The 15,980-nt window shown below is 54.3% G+C and overlaps 7 protein-coding genes across 7 annotated transcripts; 6 read left to right on the forward strand and 1 right to left on the reverse strand.

The window, feature by feature from the left end:
- Positions 1–506: 506 nt before the first annotated feature.
- BDP55DRAFT_626504 (uncharacterized protein) lies at positions 507–1,779 on the forward strand (the record flags this gene model as incomplete). The annotated part of the gene is made up of 3 exons (XM_060571639.1): positions 507–554; positions 628–1,365; positions 1,456–1,779. The coding sequence occupies 3 exons, from the start codon at positions 507–509 to the stop codon at positions 1,777–1,779; spliced, it is 1,110 nt and encodes a 369-aa protein (XP_060435567.1).
- A 579-nt stretch (positions 1,780–2,358) lies between these two features.
- On the forward strand, positions 2,359–3,371 carry BDP55DRAFT_541260 (electron transfer flavoprotein domain-containing protein; the record flags this gene model as incomplete). The annotated part of the gene is made up of 3 exons (XM_060568201.1): positions 2,359–2,409; positions 2,526–3,168; positions 3,289–3,371. 3 exons carry the CDS (start codon positions 2,359–2,361, stop codon positions 3,369–3,371), a joined length of 777 nt encoding a protein of 258 aa, XP_060435568.1.
- A 1,192-nt stretch (positions 3,372–4,563) lies between these two features.
- On the reverse strand, positions 4,564–5,560 carry BDP55DRAFT_626506 (Pyruvate/Phosphoenolpyruvate kinase-like domain-containing protein; the record flags this gene model as incomplete). Its single annotated transcript, XM_060571640.1, has 2 exons — positions 4,564–5,328; positions 5,402–5,560. The coding sequence occupies 2 exons, from the start codon at positions 5,558–5,560 to the stop codon at positions 4,564–4,566; spliced, it is 924 nt and encodes a 307-aa protein (XP_060435569.1).
- A 1,846-nt stretch (positions 5,561–7,406) lies between these two features.
- On the forward strand, positions 7,407–9,412 carry BDP55DRAFT_540427 (major facilitator superfamily transporter; the record flags this gene model as incomplete). The annotated part of the gene is made up of 5 exons (XM_060568121.1): positions 7,407–7,666; positions 7,781–7,864; positions 7,970–8,153; positions 8,294–8,686; positions 8,816–9,412. 5 exons carry the CDS (start codon positions 7,407–7,409, stop codon positions 9,410–9,412), a joined length of 1,518 nt encoding a protein of 505 aa, XP_060435570.1.
- A 2,738-nt stretch (positions 9,413–12,150) lies between these two features.
- On the forward strand, positions 12,151–13,590 carry BDP55DRAFT_540487 (carbamoyl-phosphate synthase subunit arginine-specific small; the record flags this gene model as incomplete). The annotated part of the gene is made up of 2 exons (XM_060568128.1): positions 12,151–12,339; positions 12,409–13,590. The coding sequence occupies 2 exons, from the start codon at positions 12,151–12,153 to the stop codon at positions 13,588–13,590; spliced, it is 1,371 nt and encodes a 456-aa protein (XP_060435571.1).
- BDP55DRAFT_644964 (uncharacterized protein) lies at positions 13,499–13,792 on the forward strand (the record flags this gene model as incomplete). The annotated part of the gene is made up of 1 exon (XM_060573610.1): positions 13,499–13,792. A coding segment is annotated over one exon (171 nt), but the record flags the coding sequence as incomplete, so codon positions are not given.
- On the forward strand, positions 13,760–15,307 carry BDP55DRAFT_208371 (uncharacterized protein). Its single transcript, XM_060565980.1, has 2 exons — positions 13,760–13,921; positions 13,989–15,307. The coding sequence occupies exon 2, from the start codon at positions 13,995–13,997 to the stop codon at positions 15,210–15,212; it is 1,218 nt and encodes a 405-aa protein (XP_060435573.1). The 5' UTR covers positions 13,760–13,921; positions 13,989–13,994; the 3' UTR covers positions 15,213–15,307.
- Positions 15,308–15,980: the final 673 nt, after the last annotated feature.

Genomic DNA, 15,980 nt, shown 5'->3' on the forward strand with positions numbered 1-15,980 from the left:
GAGCCCCAAAAGCCAAGTGTCCCAGATCGAAGTCTGGACCTTTCCTTGTCTGTCGAGTCTCCAGCAGAGCCCCATGGAGTCGAAGTCCCCTGTCTAACTTGTTTTTGAGCCGTAACAACCTGAACGACTTGAGAGAGAGAAACAATAATGCCTCGATTGCCCAAGGGAGAATCCATAGACTCGAGCATAACAATACCTACATAGACGTTAAAGCACATACTGGCTGGTTGGTGTTACCAGAGACTTGGTAGCTCACGTGTCCGTTCCCCTGGGCCAAGGAACTCAAATACAAGGATGAAATTGAGGGCAACGTCAGTCACTAAAAGGTACCCGACCAGACGCCCAGACTCCCGCACCCTAGTCGACTGCCAGCAAACCCCTTATCGGCATCAAGAAAGCCCCTCCACAATTCCTCACTGCGACAACCTCCCACGTACCTCGACTTGTCCTCCTTTGCCACGCATTTTCCGTTCATACCCAATTACCAGCCCTGAGCCCTTCCCACGATGGCTTCCAAGGCCATGTGGGAGGTCGATCCCGAGACGCGCGCCAAGGTGAGTTCTCTCCCAAGTCGAATGCCTCGCTTGCGACTTCGCGACTCGCCGCTAACCCAACGTCTCCTCACAGCTGGCCGCGATTCAAAAGGAGGCCAAGAACAACGTCTGCTGTGATTGCAACGCACCATCCCCGCAATGGGCCTCTCCGAAGTTTGGCATCTTTATCTGCCTGTCATGCGCCGGGGTCCACCGCGGTCTCGGTGTGCACATCTCCTTCGTACGCAGTATTTCAATGGACGCATTCAAGCAGGTCGAGATCGAGCGGATGCGCCTGGGTGGCAACGAGAACTGGCGCACTTTCTTCGAACAGCATGAGGACACAAAGATGAGGGGCATCTCATGGGACGATGCGACGATCGCGGAGCGATACAGTGGCGAGGTCGGCGATGAGTGGAAGGACAGGCTCTCTGCCAAGGTCGAGGGCAAGGAGTACGTTCCCGGCGAGAAGAAGCCCGCGCCAACACCGGCGGCGAAGCCCGCCAGCCGAACGGGTACACCTCTCGGTAGCACGAACAGCCGCTCCGCCAGTCCCGGCAGGAAGGTCAAGGTGGACGATAAATACTTCTCCAAGCTCGGCGCCGAGAACGCCTCCCGATCCGAGGACTTGCCTCCCAGTCAGGGAGGAAAATACGCAGGATTCGGCAGCAGTCCCATGCCCGAGAAGAAGGAGGGCGGCATTCCGACTGTGGACGATCTGCAAAGGGATCCAGTGGCCGCGCTGACCAAGGGATTCGGCTGGTTTACAACCACCGTCTCCAAGACGGCCAAGACGGTCAACGATGGCTACATTCAGCCCACAGCGAAACAGGTGGGTGACTCTTCTAGTTCAATCATATCTCCCCCGGCGCCGGCCCGAACGAAGAACTCCGGACTAATCCGACGCCCTCCTTGAAATTAGCTTGCCGAATCCGACTTTGCAAAGCAAGCTCAGATCGCGGCGGCCAACGCGGGCCGCGCCGCGCAGCAGGGTGCTCGCAATGCCCACGACGGCTTCAACCGCTTCGTTGAGGGCGGTCCCAGCCAAGGGGGCCAAGGCGGAGCCTCGAGACAGGCGCCGTTGGATGAGAGCAAAAAGGACTTTTGGGACAGCTTTAGCAATCTGGCAGACCAAAGGCAGACGCAGAGCGGCAGCTCGATTGGTACGTCTGCTATGGGCAAGAAGACTGGAGGTGCCGCGGCACCGGCTACGAAGAAGGAGAATGATGGGTGGGATGACTGGTGAGGTCGGGCGTTAAACGGTGTCCGAAGAGTGTGATCGGGGCGGGCAGGTGAGCGGTTGTTGTGCTTTGGCAGGCCTGCTAGTTGAGGAATATCAATTTAGACTGCAATATCACTTTATTCGAGATTGGAGACGCTGTGGCCTAAAGTGTCACTGACTTTGCAACGGTGGAGCTGAGCATGTCTCATGGTCCTCGAAGTGATACTGCGATAGTGTCCTACCTTATGTGTAATGTTGAAACAAACGAACATCTCAAAGTCGAGATGCCTTCAGATGAGGGCGGAACGTCCAAAGGAGCAGTACGACCAAAATCAACAGAGCTTCGGGATTATGAGCCCGCAAGTCGGCGTCTACGCTCGAATGACCGAAAAGGGCTTACGGTGGGGCGGTGACCCGAGGTTAGCCGGTATCGCTAACGACGGAGGTCCCATTTTCCCCAGTGACGACACGGACCTTGACCATTGAAGACCTCGAGCTCCCACCACACCCTCCAATTCCCATCTGCGCAATCCCACAAGCAACCCCCTCCACGCATCAATAACGGGCGATTGAAGAAGCAGAGCGAGAGAGAGAGCCTGAACCATGTCCGCCCTCCGAATTCTCGTTCCCGTGAAGCGGGTGATTGACTATGCCGTACGTCTACCAAAGCTCTGCCCACGCTACCCGACCGCAATTGGCAGTTCCTGCGCAAAATTGGCTTGTGATTATGGTCCTCCAGCTAACATTGGATGTGTTCTGCGACAAAACAGGTCAAGCCCCGAGTCAACAAGGCCCAAACGGGCGTCGAGACGGCCGGCGTCAAACACTCCATGAACCCCTTTGACGAGCTCTCGGTCGAGGAGTCGGTCCGCATCCGCGAGAAGAAGCGGGCGCCCGGCGGCGTCGAGGACATCACCGTCATCTCGGCGGGACCCCCCAAGGCCGTCGACGTGCTGCGCACCGCCATGGCCATGGGCGCCGACCGTGCGATCCACGTCGAGACCAAGGAGGGCGACGACCTGGAGCCCTTAAGCGTAGCCAAGCTGCTGCGCAAGGCCGCCGAGGAGCACAAGTCCAACCTCGTCATCCTCGGCAAGCAGAGCATTGACGACGACGCGAACCAGACGGGTCAGATGCTCGCTGGGCTTTTGGGGTGGCCGCAGGCTACGTCGGCGAGCGTGGTGGAGTTTGGCGAGGGGGACAGTGTGAGTGTCACGCGCGAGGTTGACGGTGGCGTGGAGACGGTCAAGGCAAAGTTGCCGATGGTGATTACGACGGATCTGCGGCTCAATGAGCCGCGGTACGCGAGCTTGCCGAATATTATGAAGGCGAAGAAGAAGCCGCTTGAGAAGAAGAAGCTGGCCGACTACGGGATTGGTGTTGAGAAGAGGTTGAAGGTTTTGAAGGTTACTGGTGAGTCTTTCTTTTGCGCTCTTTTCGGCGTCGTTGTCTTTTTGCCCGATGCATCTGCTACATAAAATGGATTTGCATTGTTTTCTTCTGGAAGATTTGCGAGCTAACGAATCTTCACAGAGCCCCCTCAACGCCAGGGCGGCGGCAAGGTCGAGGATGTTGACGGTCTCGTTGCGAAGCTCAAGGAGCTCGGCGCCTTGTAAGGCCTGTAATGGCTTGTACCAGTACGAAGAGACCCTTTTTTGCAATAGAATCGATTCAAACGCAGGCTTCTCGGACATTCGGGCGTGATTGCGGAGAGCGTTCGGAGTACGAATGCTTTGTCGAGACATTCACAACATCTCATGGCAAAGCTCAACCCCTATAGCATGTTGTATAATGATACTGATATCACAGTTGCTTGCGCATACTACTACAAACTAGACTTGCGGTACTCCGAGCCCTGCATTGCGTCAAAAGGATATACCGGGTCCTGGCCTGGGCCTAAGGGCCTATCACATGAAGAACATCCAATCACCACACCGCCTGATGTAGCTCGAATCGGCTTACTTCTGCCATCTTGAGGTCGAGCGAGAACGAGAACCGATGTATCCAACAATTGTTAAGATGGAAAAGCAAGCTGATATACCTTGCCCCCCCTTAGCATCTCGGTCGAGGAGCTCGGCCTCGGGTAGGTGTTGCGCGGGAATCGTCCGCTGCGCTTTTGAACCTTCAATGGGCGGTTACGCACCACAAGGAAGTCAACGGAACGGTCCGATCAGCGAGGTTGAAACCGAGCACGTAATGTACCGCCCCAACGGAACCGGCGAGAGTGTTTTCAGAATGTGATGCATCTCGGAGATAAATCTCGGAGTGCGAAGGCACATGGGAAGCGATGATTATTGACCGGCATAAACATCTGACGGGCTGACTTTGCTGATTCTTCTAGATTAATCATCGCGATGTGCGTCAGCCTGTCAAGGTGTATCTCCGAACGAATAACGTCGATTGCATGGAGACTTCACCGCCGCAGCCTGTCAGTACCTCGTAGCATCAAGAAGGGCAAAAAAAGCAAAAGCTCAGGCACCTAGTTCGGGATTCGAACTGGACGCGTTACGTCCCCTCCCGGTGAGATTTCATACCAAGTTCATATTGTCTACTAACGTAGCTAGACGTTATACCATCTGACCACGAGGATCAGTTGGGCTTGGTTGAAAGAAAGGGACCTCGATTTGAATATAAAAGAAGGCAAGCACTCATCAGGCAGGTGCTCATCAGGAAAGTATTCAAGAGGCAAGCAGTCAGCCCGAGTGGGTCGGGTGTATATTCCACAGGAGCAAATATGGGATCACAGAGAACGTCGTCCAATTCTCTCCATTGGATCTAGTCCCCGGTGGTCATCAATCTTTCGGTCCATCACACCTGGCTATACGAGCTCCCACCGGCAGCCTTATCAAACTCCATCGCCTCCTGCAGCCCAACAATGCTAAACAGCTTTCTCGGCGAGAAATCAGACTTCGTCCCGACAACGCCCGTCTCCTTCAACCTCGCCAACGAATCGCGAATCGCCTCGTACGCCGGCGCAATGGCCGCAAACGGCACAATCATCATGCGGTACCCAAGCTCCTTGGCCTCAGCAGCCGTCCACGAGGGCGTCGCGCCATGCTCCACCATGTTCAGCAGCACCGGCGTCGGCGCAAGATCCTTACACGCCGTCCTCGCCTGCTCCGCCGACGTCACGCCTTCAAGGAACGCGACATCCGCACCCGCCTCCACAGCCGCCCGGAGCCGGCGCAACGCCTCGTCGAAGCCGTGCGTTTGGATCGCGTCGGTGCGGGCGATGACGACAATGTCGGAGCCGATTTTGCGGCGCGCGAGGGCGGCGGCTTTGATGCGGGAGACGAAGACGTCTGTGTCGACGACTTGTTTGCCTATTAGATGGCCGCAGCGTTTGGTCTGGACCTGGTCTTCGATGTGGAGGCCCGCGACGCCGCTTCGGGCGTATTGGGTTACGGTGCGGGCGACCATGTTGGGCCCACCGTAGCCCGTGTCGGCGTCGGCTACTAAGGGGATGAAAGGGTCTAGGTTGGCGAGCATTTCGGCGTGGGAGCGCATGTCGTCTAGGGTTGCGTAGCCGAGGTCTGGGAGGCCTAGTTTTGAGGCTGATGTTCCTGCGCCGGTCTGGGGTTCTTGGTGTTAGTGAAGGTGTGGGGGTGAGAGTGGGCGGCTGAGTGTGATTGTAGGTGGGTTTTACCATGTAAAGACCGTCGAAGCCGACTTCGAGTGCGATTCTGGCGCTGAAGCCATCGTAGACGCCTGGTAGGAGGATTAAGTCGTCCGTCTCGTTGAGGCGTTGCCGCAGCTTCGTTGCTGCTGAAATTGGGGCTGGGGCGTTATCATTGTTCGATGCCATTTTTGTTATCAGGAGCGAGCTGAATCAATTGACTGTGATGGAAGCCTAATTGATATCGATCTCTGAATCATTGATTTAGAATAATATATCAACCAATATACGTTGAATTTGACCTCGTATGGAATTGAGGACGAATGCAAAGAGAGAAGAAGTTCAAAGTCCGAGGAATCCGCCAAGACGCGCCGAAATAGTTTATATCCGGAGATTATTCCACGGATCTTGCCTCCTCATGACGCAACTGCCGTGGGGTACAGTTAGTGCTAGTGATGCGTTGAATTATTTCCATCCCCACATTCCCGTAGCTTTCCTCTTTTTCTTCAACGACTACCCGTTGTAAAATGAGGGCCAACTCGCCATTCGGACATTTCGGGCAGACGGCAATGGCTTGCTGGGAGTAGTCTATTTACATGACTGGCCATTCAGAGAGCCTCACGTTGCGTTGCCCGGGGGGTGGGGGCTAGTACTGTTGTACGGCACTGGGCGATGGAGAGGCCGGTGTTATTCCCGTCTTGTTCGCTGGGTTCGCAGGGTTTCCTGCTGAATAATAGACATGAGTTACTGTGTGTTGCGTATGGAAGACTTCCGAAGTTTATTCGGGATTTGCGTGGGTTCAATTTTCTAGAACATCGGAGCCGTTGCGGTGAGTGTGTCAATTGGAATGATGTCGGAGATGTGGATGAGTAGGTACGTATGTAAGTTTGGTAGTGAACGGAATAATCTTGCGGTCCCATGGCTCACTGCAAGCTTCGGAAGACGGCGTCGCAATGTTCAGGGTGGAATGGGCGATGTGTATACGGCATGTTACCCTGAGTTTTACTGATGCGATAGCTTCGGTATTGGGCATAGTCTCTCAAATTCACATGTCCAATGTTGGCCTAATATGTCATAGTTGACTACAGGTAACTTATGATGTAAACCCGTTGGGTATACTCATGCATTGGTATTGCAGACACATCTCTCGTCCTCCGCCACCACACAGCAAAATAACTTGCTCATCATCGCGCGCATGATAGTCACCGGTCTCTGTACACAAGAGAAAGACACAAACCAGAGTCACGATTCTAGAGGGGCCAGTCTCCTAGCCCCCTCACGGGAGCGCATCGGCCGAGTCAAAAAAGTCTCCGTCCGATCACACGCTCGTCCATACCACAGTCGACGACGGTATGAGACGGTCAGACTTTCAGCTTGAAGTCCAAGCTTTCAAAGATGACCTACTGAGAACAACCTTACCCCTCCCACCCAACGTCGCAGCCGCGACGCGTCGTAGAGTTTAATAGTCTGCATACACTTAAGTTGTTGGCAAATTAAGCATCTCGGGCCCCGGGGGTAGCGGCGGATCACCGCTTTTTTTTTTTTTTGACTTTGTAGCCTGGAACGTTGGATGAGCACTCCCGTCCTCCCCCGCCCAATGTGGTGAGGCCACGCTCATGTATGGTGATATTGCTGAGACTCGACACTCATAATGGCAACCCGGCAAAACCTGGAAGCCAAGCTCGTTATCGGGACGTTTAGTTTTCGGCTTATCGGTGTCTTGCTGATTGTGTTGTTTTTTTGAGCAGTCTCCCATGTGCTGCCATGTGAGTGATGGATGTGTGTGTGGACGAGGGGAGGGGGGGAAGATACAAACCTTTTTGCAGGTCATGCTAACGTCCGAAAGCGAGGCGAGACTGGGTTGGCTCGACTCGATATATCAAAAAGACAAAAGCTGCCGCACTCACTTCAAACTCTTTGGTCAACGGGTCATCTTCACTGTCACCCTTATACACACCCAACCTCAGTTCAGACAACCGTCGATTGTTGTTCGCTCTGATAATCGTAGCCTGGGAGAGAATTGGAGTTCGCCAACATGGGTAAAATCACCTCTACGAGTAAAGAGGTCTCTGTCGACACGATCGAAAAGGGGCTTCTACCCGACGCGTCACCATTGTCGTCTTCGTCGCCGGCATCTCCATCGTCGCCGCGGCTCGAGACCCCGGATGAAGTGGCCATGGCACACCCCGAGTGGCGCGCGGCGGAGAAGAGGCTGGTGCGGAAGCTGGATATGACGCTTATGCCGGTGATTTGGACGTTGTACATGTTCAACTACCTCGATAGGAATAATCTCGCGTACGTTCTTCTCCCCCGAGGTTCGCTCTAATAATGGAGTGGTTTTTCGCTCTTCGCAGCCGCACAAGAGCTTGTCGCCAGTACGCTGACGTATGATGGTGGTTTGCGGTATAGGCAGGCCAAGTTGAACAAGTTCGAGGCGGATCTCGGGCTCGTGGGGGAGCAGTTCAATACCGCCGTAGCGATATTCAACGTCGGGTGAGTCCTTTCGAGGATCTTTTTGTGCCGTCTCTCTCTCTCTCTCTCTCTCTCTCTCTCTGTTTGGGACTGTCGCTGACCCCTTTCTTCGTCTTGGCGAATTAGGTACATGGTTGCCCAATTACCGTCCAACATGCTCATCACCCGCGTGCGTCCGAGCATATACCTGCCGTGCTGCGTGCTCCTGTGGTCGTGTGTATCGGCATCGACGGCGGCAGCAAAGAACTTCTCGAGCCTCGTCGCTATCAGAGTGATTTTAGGCGTCGTCGAAGCCCCGTTCTTCCCAGGGGTAAGTAACACACACTCTCTCTTTTGCCCTCTGCTCTTCTCGTGAAACCCCCTTTAAGGAGCACCTGAGCTGGAGGTGTCTTTCTTCGTCGGGTAAAGACTCGTTGACTTCTGCCAACCCTCTGCTTACGAGAGAATCAGATCTTCTACGTCCTCTCCTGCTGGTACACCCAGAAAGAAATCGCCTTCCGCACAGCAATCCTCTACTCGGGCATGCTCATCGCGACGGCCTTTTCCGGCCTCATCGCCGCCGCCGTCTTTGCGCACCTTGACGGCGCGCGTGGGCTCGCGGGCTGGCAGTGGCTCTTCATCATCGAGGGGGCCGGCAGCTTCGCGTCTGCGTTCGCGGCGCTGGCTTTCCTGCCGGATTACGTCGGGTCCCGAACAGGCATGTGCTCGTGGCTCATGTCGGAGAGGGAGCTGCAGGTTGCGGCGCAGCGGATGGACGCCGATCGGGTTTCGGTGCCCGAGGAGAAGTCGAGTGTGTGGAGGGGGTTGGGGCTTGCTGTTAAGGATGCGAGGACGTGGGCTTTTGTGAGTTTATGTCGACTCTACCCCCCCCCCCTTTTTCCTCTCTTTTCTCCTGCCGCCCTTTGACAGCGTAATTCCCCCCTGAGACACGTGAAAGTAGAAGAGGTATGTTCTCGACTGACTTGGGGGTAGGTCTGCATGATGGCCTTCTACCTCTCCTCCCACGGCCTCAACAGCTTCTTCCCGACAATCGTCCAAGGCTTCCGCCTAGGCTCCAACACAACGACCTTGATGCTCACCGCGCCGCCCTACCTCCTCGCCGCCGTCGTCGCCCTCTGCGTAGCCGTCTCCTCGGACCGCCGCGCCGACAGGGGTCTCCACATCGTCGGCCCCGTGTGCGTGGCCATGCTCGGCTTCGTCATCTCGGCGGCGACGACGAACCGGCCCGCACGGTACTTTGCCAGCTTCCTGTACCTCCCCGGCGCGTTCGCGTCGACGGGCCTGATTTTTAGCTGGGCGGCGAGCGTGGCGAGCGAGACGCCTGAGAAGAGGGCTACGGCGACGTCGATCGTGTGTTTGTTGGCGCAGGTGGGCAATATTTGGAGTCCGTATTTTTTTCGGCCGGCGGATAATCCGAGGTATTTGCTTGCTTTCTTGTTGATGATGGTGTTTTCGTTCATGTGTATCGGGACGGTGTTTTGGATGAGGTGGTCGCTGGGGAGGGCGAATCGGAGGATGGTGGAGGGGGCTGAGGGGACGGGAAGGAGAGTGAGATTATATATACTTTAATGAGGGTGATGGAAGAGAGTAGAATAGTGGTTTGGCGTTGAAGTCTTTCCGATTGGGAGGGACCATCACTTGACGTATGACTTGACGAAGCTTATAGAAAATGAACGGTATGAGATTTGAGGTTTAGCATCTCAGCAAAGTGACCATCATGGTCTTCAATGGTTTCAAGCTGACTTCAGCAGAAGGTCATTGGCTAGAAGCAACTAAATCGTTCACTTCTGCGAAACTCTGCGAAACGAGGATATCTCATCTTGACTGCCACTGGTAGCTTCACTGCAATGTCCTTGGAGTGGTACTTGAAGGTGAAGCGTCCGTCTCCACTTTGATAGCTTCACAAACCGTATATAGTTTAGATGGTCACAGTAAACGCGGTGTGAGAACGTCGTGACTCTGCCGCGAACGTTGACTTCTCCATCTTCAATGCTGACCAGACGTCTATGGGCCGCAGCGTAATTAGAACCCTTGAACACGAGATGAGGGGTCAGATCGTCAGAGAGGGCACTCAATCAGAAGCCAAACTTTTCGACTGCATCCTGGGCATGTATGTAACCAGCGGACAGCTGCTGACACGATGAGACCACATGTTAGTTGAGGTGGCATTCCTCAGAATCTCGCAAGTCTAAACACAAAAGACGAATGAGACAGATAGACAGAAAAAGAAACACCACCGCTCACGGGAGCCTCGACCACGATGGCCGCTGCGCGTGTTCGCGTGGTTGCGTGCTTAGAATCATGTTGTAACATCTCAATTGGTTGAGAGAGACAGACCGCCTTGAGTGAGCCGGGGTTTCCGAGCAGATGGGTGCTGCAAGGTCCCGCACCTGTCTTCTTTCAAAGTTCAAACGCGCGCCCCTCCAGACAGGAACAAAAGGGACGCGGGACTCGAGTCGGTGTAGACTGCAAGACCCCGGAGAAAGGCTTGAAAGGGACTCAAGTTTGATGGTTTCCGTTTCTGGTTGGCAAGGGAGGACCCGATAGCTTGCGATAGGCCGGCCGCCAATGCGCGTCCCCGTTTGACAGCCCCGTTGGAAGAGAGAGAGAGAGAGTTGTTCACTCGGTCTAGCTCAACCGGGGAGAGGTGAATTGAATGAATGCATGGGATGGATAATCGTAGATTGATGCATGTAGGCGATTTTATGCAGGGAAACTCAGGGCTGTCTACGGTATGCAATGTCAGCAGTTTGAACTCACCCAGTTGAAAAGTGGAACTCCGAACCCGGCGGCGGGATGGGGAGGGCGCGAGAGAAAAGCAAGACAAAAAAGAGCCCACCAACTCTGATATTGCGTCAATTTTGGGAGAATGAAGCATTGGAACAATGTGCCGAGTAGCTGCAAAGGCGATCCCTGGGTCGAAAGCGTCTTTCCGCAGCCCAATGCCGGCTCAATGGCATGGCTAGATTTTTTTTTCTAGTGCTGAACAGAGTATTTCCGTGCAAAGTACAAAGCGGGAGGCGGTGATGTAATTGTCCAAGAGTACGGATAAGACCAGGCCAATTCGGCTCAGCAGGGCTGATAAGAACCAGGGGGGAAGAAAGTGATTAAAGGGCGGAATTGCTAAAAGGCTGGGCGAATTATGTAAAGCCCCGCGATAAGGAACGACATCGGCGGTGCGGGCGCCCTTGTGCTGGGGCGGGGAGGTAATTAGGTACCTTCCCTTACCTGCCCGGTTGCCAGTGCCCGGTGCTTTGGTGACAGCTTGCCCTGGTGTACTCTACGGAGTACGGATAGGTACCAGTGCTTGGGGCTGGGCGGCGAGAGTTTCCCCTGCAGGCATCCTCATAACGGGGGGCCCGTTGACCCTATTACTGGCTAATCAGCGACCGACCTTTCCCCAAAGGGTCCAATGACAAGCTCCCCAAAAAAATTTGCCTGACCCAACCCAAGTACTGCTGCTGGCTGTAACTTGGGCGGCGGAGACTTTTACTGCGGTAGTGTACCCTTTCCCAGGTTGACCTGACGTTGACTACCTGGGAACTGGATGACTGGGACTTGGACGGGGTGAGCGGTGGTGGAGGTGGAGGAGCAGGGGGAGGAGAGAGGAAAGGGCCCCCGTTTGCTGCGCGCTGTGTGACTCCGTGTGCCGGCGCTCGTGCTTCCTATTTTTCTACCCGATCTCCTCCCACCGCTTCCCTTCTTTTTTTTTCTTTCCCTTTTCCTCCTCCAGATCCAAAAATCCTGCCACATCGTGCAACACATTCGTCACAGATTATATCCAGCCATCATCCCTCCACAACCTCGCCTCGAGCACTTCACTACCCTTCTTCTACTGATTGCCCATTTGCAAGCTGCCCTTATGAACGGGCGTCCTTCAGTCTTCACCTCTCAGGTATGTTAGACGACTATCATCTTTCTCTTATCAGATCCCGCCATGTTGGTTCGTCTGAGCTCACGGTCTTCGTGATACCTCTTGACCCCGCTGCCAAACTCTGTCTCAAGCTGGTGCCCATAGCCCAATTGAAGCTCTCGGGTGTCTAGTCTACTTGCACTGAAGACGCATTGCTTCCTTACAATCATTAATATTGCTAAATTTCGGTTGCTGACTCGCTATCTTCAGGATTATCTCTCAGGTTAGCATAATACCCTCGATTGACTCACCGCCCCTCCAAAGTGGCACGCGAGACTGACCATGTTTCCCACCCCCTCAACAGACCACTTGTGGAAGGCTGCCAGCCCCTAAAGTGTCTATCCAAACTACAAGCAACTTTTACTACATCACCTCTACCTAAATCCAAGCCAACATGTTCTCCCGATTGGCTTCCCTCACCAAGCCCGCGGCCAACGGTGCCGCCGGGTTGAGCTCCGGCCTCCGAGTTCAGACCCGATTCCTCTCCGGCCAGGCCGCTGGTAGTAAGGGCCGCAAGATGCCCTTCACCCAGACCCGTGCCACCACCCCCGTCGCCAACCTCGACGCTACCCTGACCATCCGAGTATGTCACCGCCGAGATATCTACGTCGTACCGGCGATACAGAAACAATCTTGCTAACAATCCCTTCAGGATGGCCCCGTCTTTTCGGGCCGAGCCTTCGGAGCAAACTCCAACATCTCCGGCGAGGCCGTCTTCACCACCTCCCTGGTTGGATATCCCGAGTCCATGACCGACCCCTCCTACCGCGGCCAGATTCTGGTCTTCACCCAACCCCTGATCGGCAACTACGGTGTGCCCTCCAACCAGCGTGATGAGTGGAACCTCCTCAAGTACTTTGAGTCCCCTCACATCCAGTGCGCCGGTGTCGTCGTCGCCGACGTCGCCACCCAGTACAGCCACTGGACCGCCGTTGAGAGCTTGGGCAACTGGTGCGCCCGTGAGGGTGTTCCCGCCATCTCGGGCGTCGACACTCGTGAGATCGTCACCTACCTCCGTGAGCAGGGTTCCTCCCTCGCTAGGATCACCATTGGTGACGAGTACGACGCCGACGAGGACGAGAGCTTCATCGACCCCGGCGCCATCAACCTGGTCAAGCGTGTCAGCACCAAGGCTCCCTTCGTTGTCGAGTCCCCCGGTGCTCGCTTCCACGTTGCCCTGATTGACTGCGGTGTCAAGGAGAACATCCTTCGCAGCCTGGTCAGCCGTGGCGCCTCCGTCACCGTCTTCCCCTACAACTACCCCATCCACAAGGTTTCCAGCAACTTTGACGGTGTCTTCATCTCCAACGGCCCCGGTGACCCGACTCATTGCCAGGAGACCATCTACAACCTTGGCCGCCTTATGGAGACCTCCCCCGTCCCCATTATGGGAATTTGCCTCGGCCACCAGCTCCTCGCCCTGGCCGTCGGTGCCCGCACCATCAAGCTCAAGTACGGCAACCGCGCCCACAACATCCCCGCCCTCGACTTGACCACCGGCCAGTGCCACATCACCAGCCAGAACCACGGTTACGCCGTCGACTCATCCACCCTCCCCAGCGACTTCAAGGAGTACTTTGTCAACCTCAACGACGGCTCCAACGAGGGCATGATGCACAAGACCCGCCCCATCTTCTCCACCCAGTTCCACCCCGAGGCCAAGGGCGGCCCGATGGACAGCTCCTACCTCTTTGACAAGTACATTGAGAACGTCCAGATGTTCAAGGACAGCGAGAAGATCTTCAAGGACAACCGCCCCACCCAGCTCATGCTCGACATCCTCAGCAGGGAGCGTGTCGGTGTAGAGCCCACCACCCTCGCCGCGGCTGCTTAATTGAGTCCGTAGTGCTTTGGTGTGGATAGGGGGTTACTTGCGTCCTGGTGCAAAATGGGGTTCCTGGTTCTTTGTCTTGTAGTTATGGGTGTCGCGGCAGTTGATTTTGGGTCTCTTTTCGACCTTGTGCATACACATCAAGTGGGATTTGTTGGTTCCTTCCTCGCTTTTTTTTTTTTTTTACACAGTTCATAGCAGCTCTCAAGAAAGCTACTTTCCTAAATTGAAACACAAAAACGTTCATGATCTGGAAACATCATTCTTCCCTACTTCCTTGTCACGTGATATTATGCTAAACAATTAGCATCCAATGATGAGTACACTGGCGAAGGTAGGTGCGGCGTGGAGTATGACGGCTGTCATTTCAACGGGGAAGGAAGAGGTGCTGATCATGGCAGGCATAGATGGTCATTGTGAAGGCCGGCACGATGGAAACGACTGCAAGAGCGGTACTCATCCTACTTCTCGACGGATGTCGTCCGATTCCGAGAAACCGAACTACGTACGCACTTCATTTCGACATCACTCTGGCACATACATCCATACGAATCGAAAGCACAGCTATCCCTCTGCCTTTCTTGAAAGCTCGTTTTCTTGACCGTTCATACCTCTTGCGTATTCGTATCGTCAGCGTAGGAGATCAACATCAATCACAAGATAGCTCTTCGACATACACCAGCATGGATAATCTGCATTGTCTTCTATACGATGACTGGGCGGATCTCCACGCTGCCGACGCCTCGCACCGAGGTCCGTTGTTCTCGTCAGAAGAGTCGAAGGAAATCGAATCCCTGTTAACCGTCCCGGTATACCCAGTCTATGGTGAACGGGCGGACTTCTGCGCTACCGACGCCTCGCACCCAGGAACCTCCTGTGTAAGCTACGGGCAAACACCAGTCAACTCACACGTACGGCGGGCGCAAACGCCTCTTCGCAGCGAAGGCGCCTCTCCTCCTAAACCCTTTGTCCAAGCAAATATGTGCTTTGGTGATCCGGGTGACCGGATTGGAACCGCACGCGGTTCCGAAAGGTACTACAAGGAAATAGGCGCTTATCGAAACATCTCGCCATGGCAGTCGTCCTCTCTACCGTTTTTTTACTTTGCTCTACCGTTCTTGGAAGAATATGTCACCCCGTCACTACCTTCGCATATGCATCCTTCGTCGAGCAAAAATGTTGCAACCGAAGGACAGGCCTCTCACATCCCAACCTACATCATCGGCATCGGCGGTAGCCCTTCGAGTGGCAAGTCAACACTAGCCTCACACCTCAGCTATGTATTCAAAAAATTCGGACCGCTCAGTAGAGTCTTTATCATCTCGCAAGACGCCTACCTCCTCCCGTCTGCACATTGTCCACAAATAACTCTGCAAAGTGGGAAGCGTGTTGTTCACAGAGACTGCTTGTTCTCAGTTGATTGGGAAGACATGTTAAAAGATGTCAATAATCTGACAGCAGGCAACAATGTTTCCGGGCCGGATCGAATCAGGGAGACAGAAGCCACTGGAAAGGGCTGCAACGCTGGCATGTCACATATGAGCACTATTGATATTAATGACGTTGTTCGTCAACGAAAGACAACTCTCTCGAAGGCGATCAAACTAGGTCTTGGGAGCTTCTAGCTAGCTCGCTTTTGTTCCAAGACACTCACAGACTATTCAGAGAATTCGACATCCTTGCCGTCACAGCTAATACTGATCGAAGGCCCCCTCATGAACGCTGTTTGCCCTACAGCCTTGCCGCCTCGACAGTCGGGATTTGGATTTTTTCGCAGCAATGCGCAACAGAAAGCATAGGAAGCTTTGCGAACGATGCTTGATCTCAACTTGTGTCCCAACGTTCCAAGGCGAACTGCAAGAATGTGGGTATTAGATCGGCATAAGCAATATAGTCAGCACAAAAGCGTGTTGAGCTACCCCGCAAGGGAATTGGCTGAGGAATACTTCGACGAAATCGCCTGGTAAGTACACCGTAGTGGTGAAGGAAAAGTGCACATAATGACTCCTGATATAATAGGCCGGCCTATAAGGCGTACCACACTCACCATGAATCTTGGAATGATGAATTGAGACACGCGACACACGAGGAGCTCTTGAGATGGGCTGTATCTCAAATTTTCAGGTTGAATGGAATTAGGAGTCAATACCGAAGGAAACAAGGAGACCAGTGAAGCTGATGACAAAAGCAACCAAAAGCGTTGCGAGAGGCAAGCAGATTATTGCCGGGGCAGATTGACTAGGGGAGAGTAAGGAAGAAACAACTTCTCACTGAGGACTGGTTATGAGGTCACTTCACGTTGAGCCCTCGCAATCCTTCAAACCCCCTTCTTCTTGTTGATGCCCTCTCTACTGGTCCTAGTACCCTAAGTATATGCCGATGGAATATACCGA

This window comes from Colletotrichum godetiae, assembly GCF_030913485.1.
Source record: "Colletotrichum godetiae strain CBS 193.32 chromosome Unknown BDP55scaffold_3, whole genome shotgun sequence".
NCBI classification, from domain to species: Eukaryota; Fungi; Ascomycota; class Sordariomycetes; order Glomerellales; family Glomerellaceae; genus Colletotrichum; species Colletotrichum godetiae.

Excerpts from the sequence above, each read along its gene's own strand:
- BDP55DRAFT_208371 (XM_060565980.1), top strand. The coding sequence starts at position 13,995 with ATGGTCATTGTGAAGGCCGGCACGATGGAAACGACTGCAAGAGCGGTA.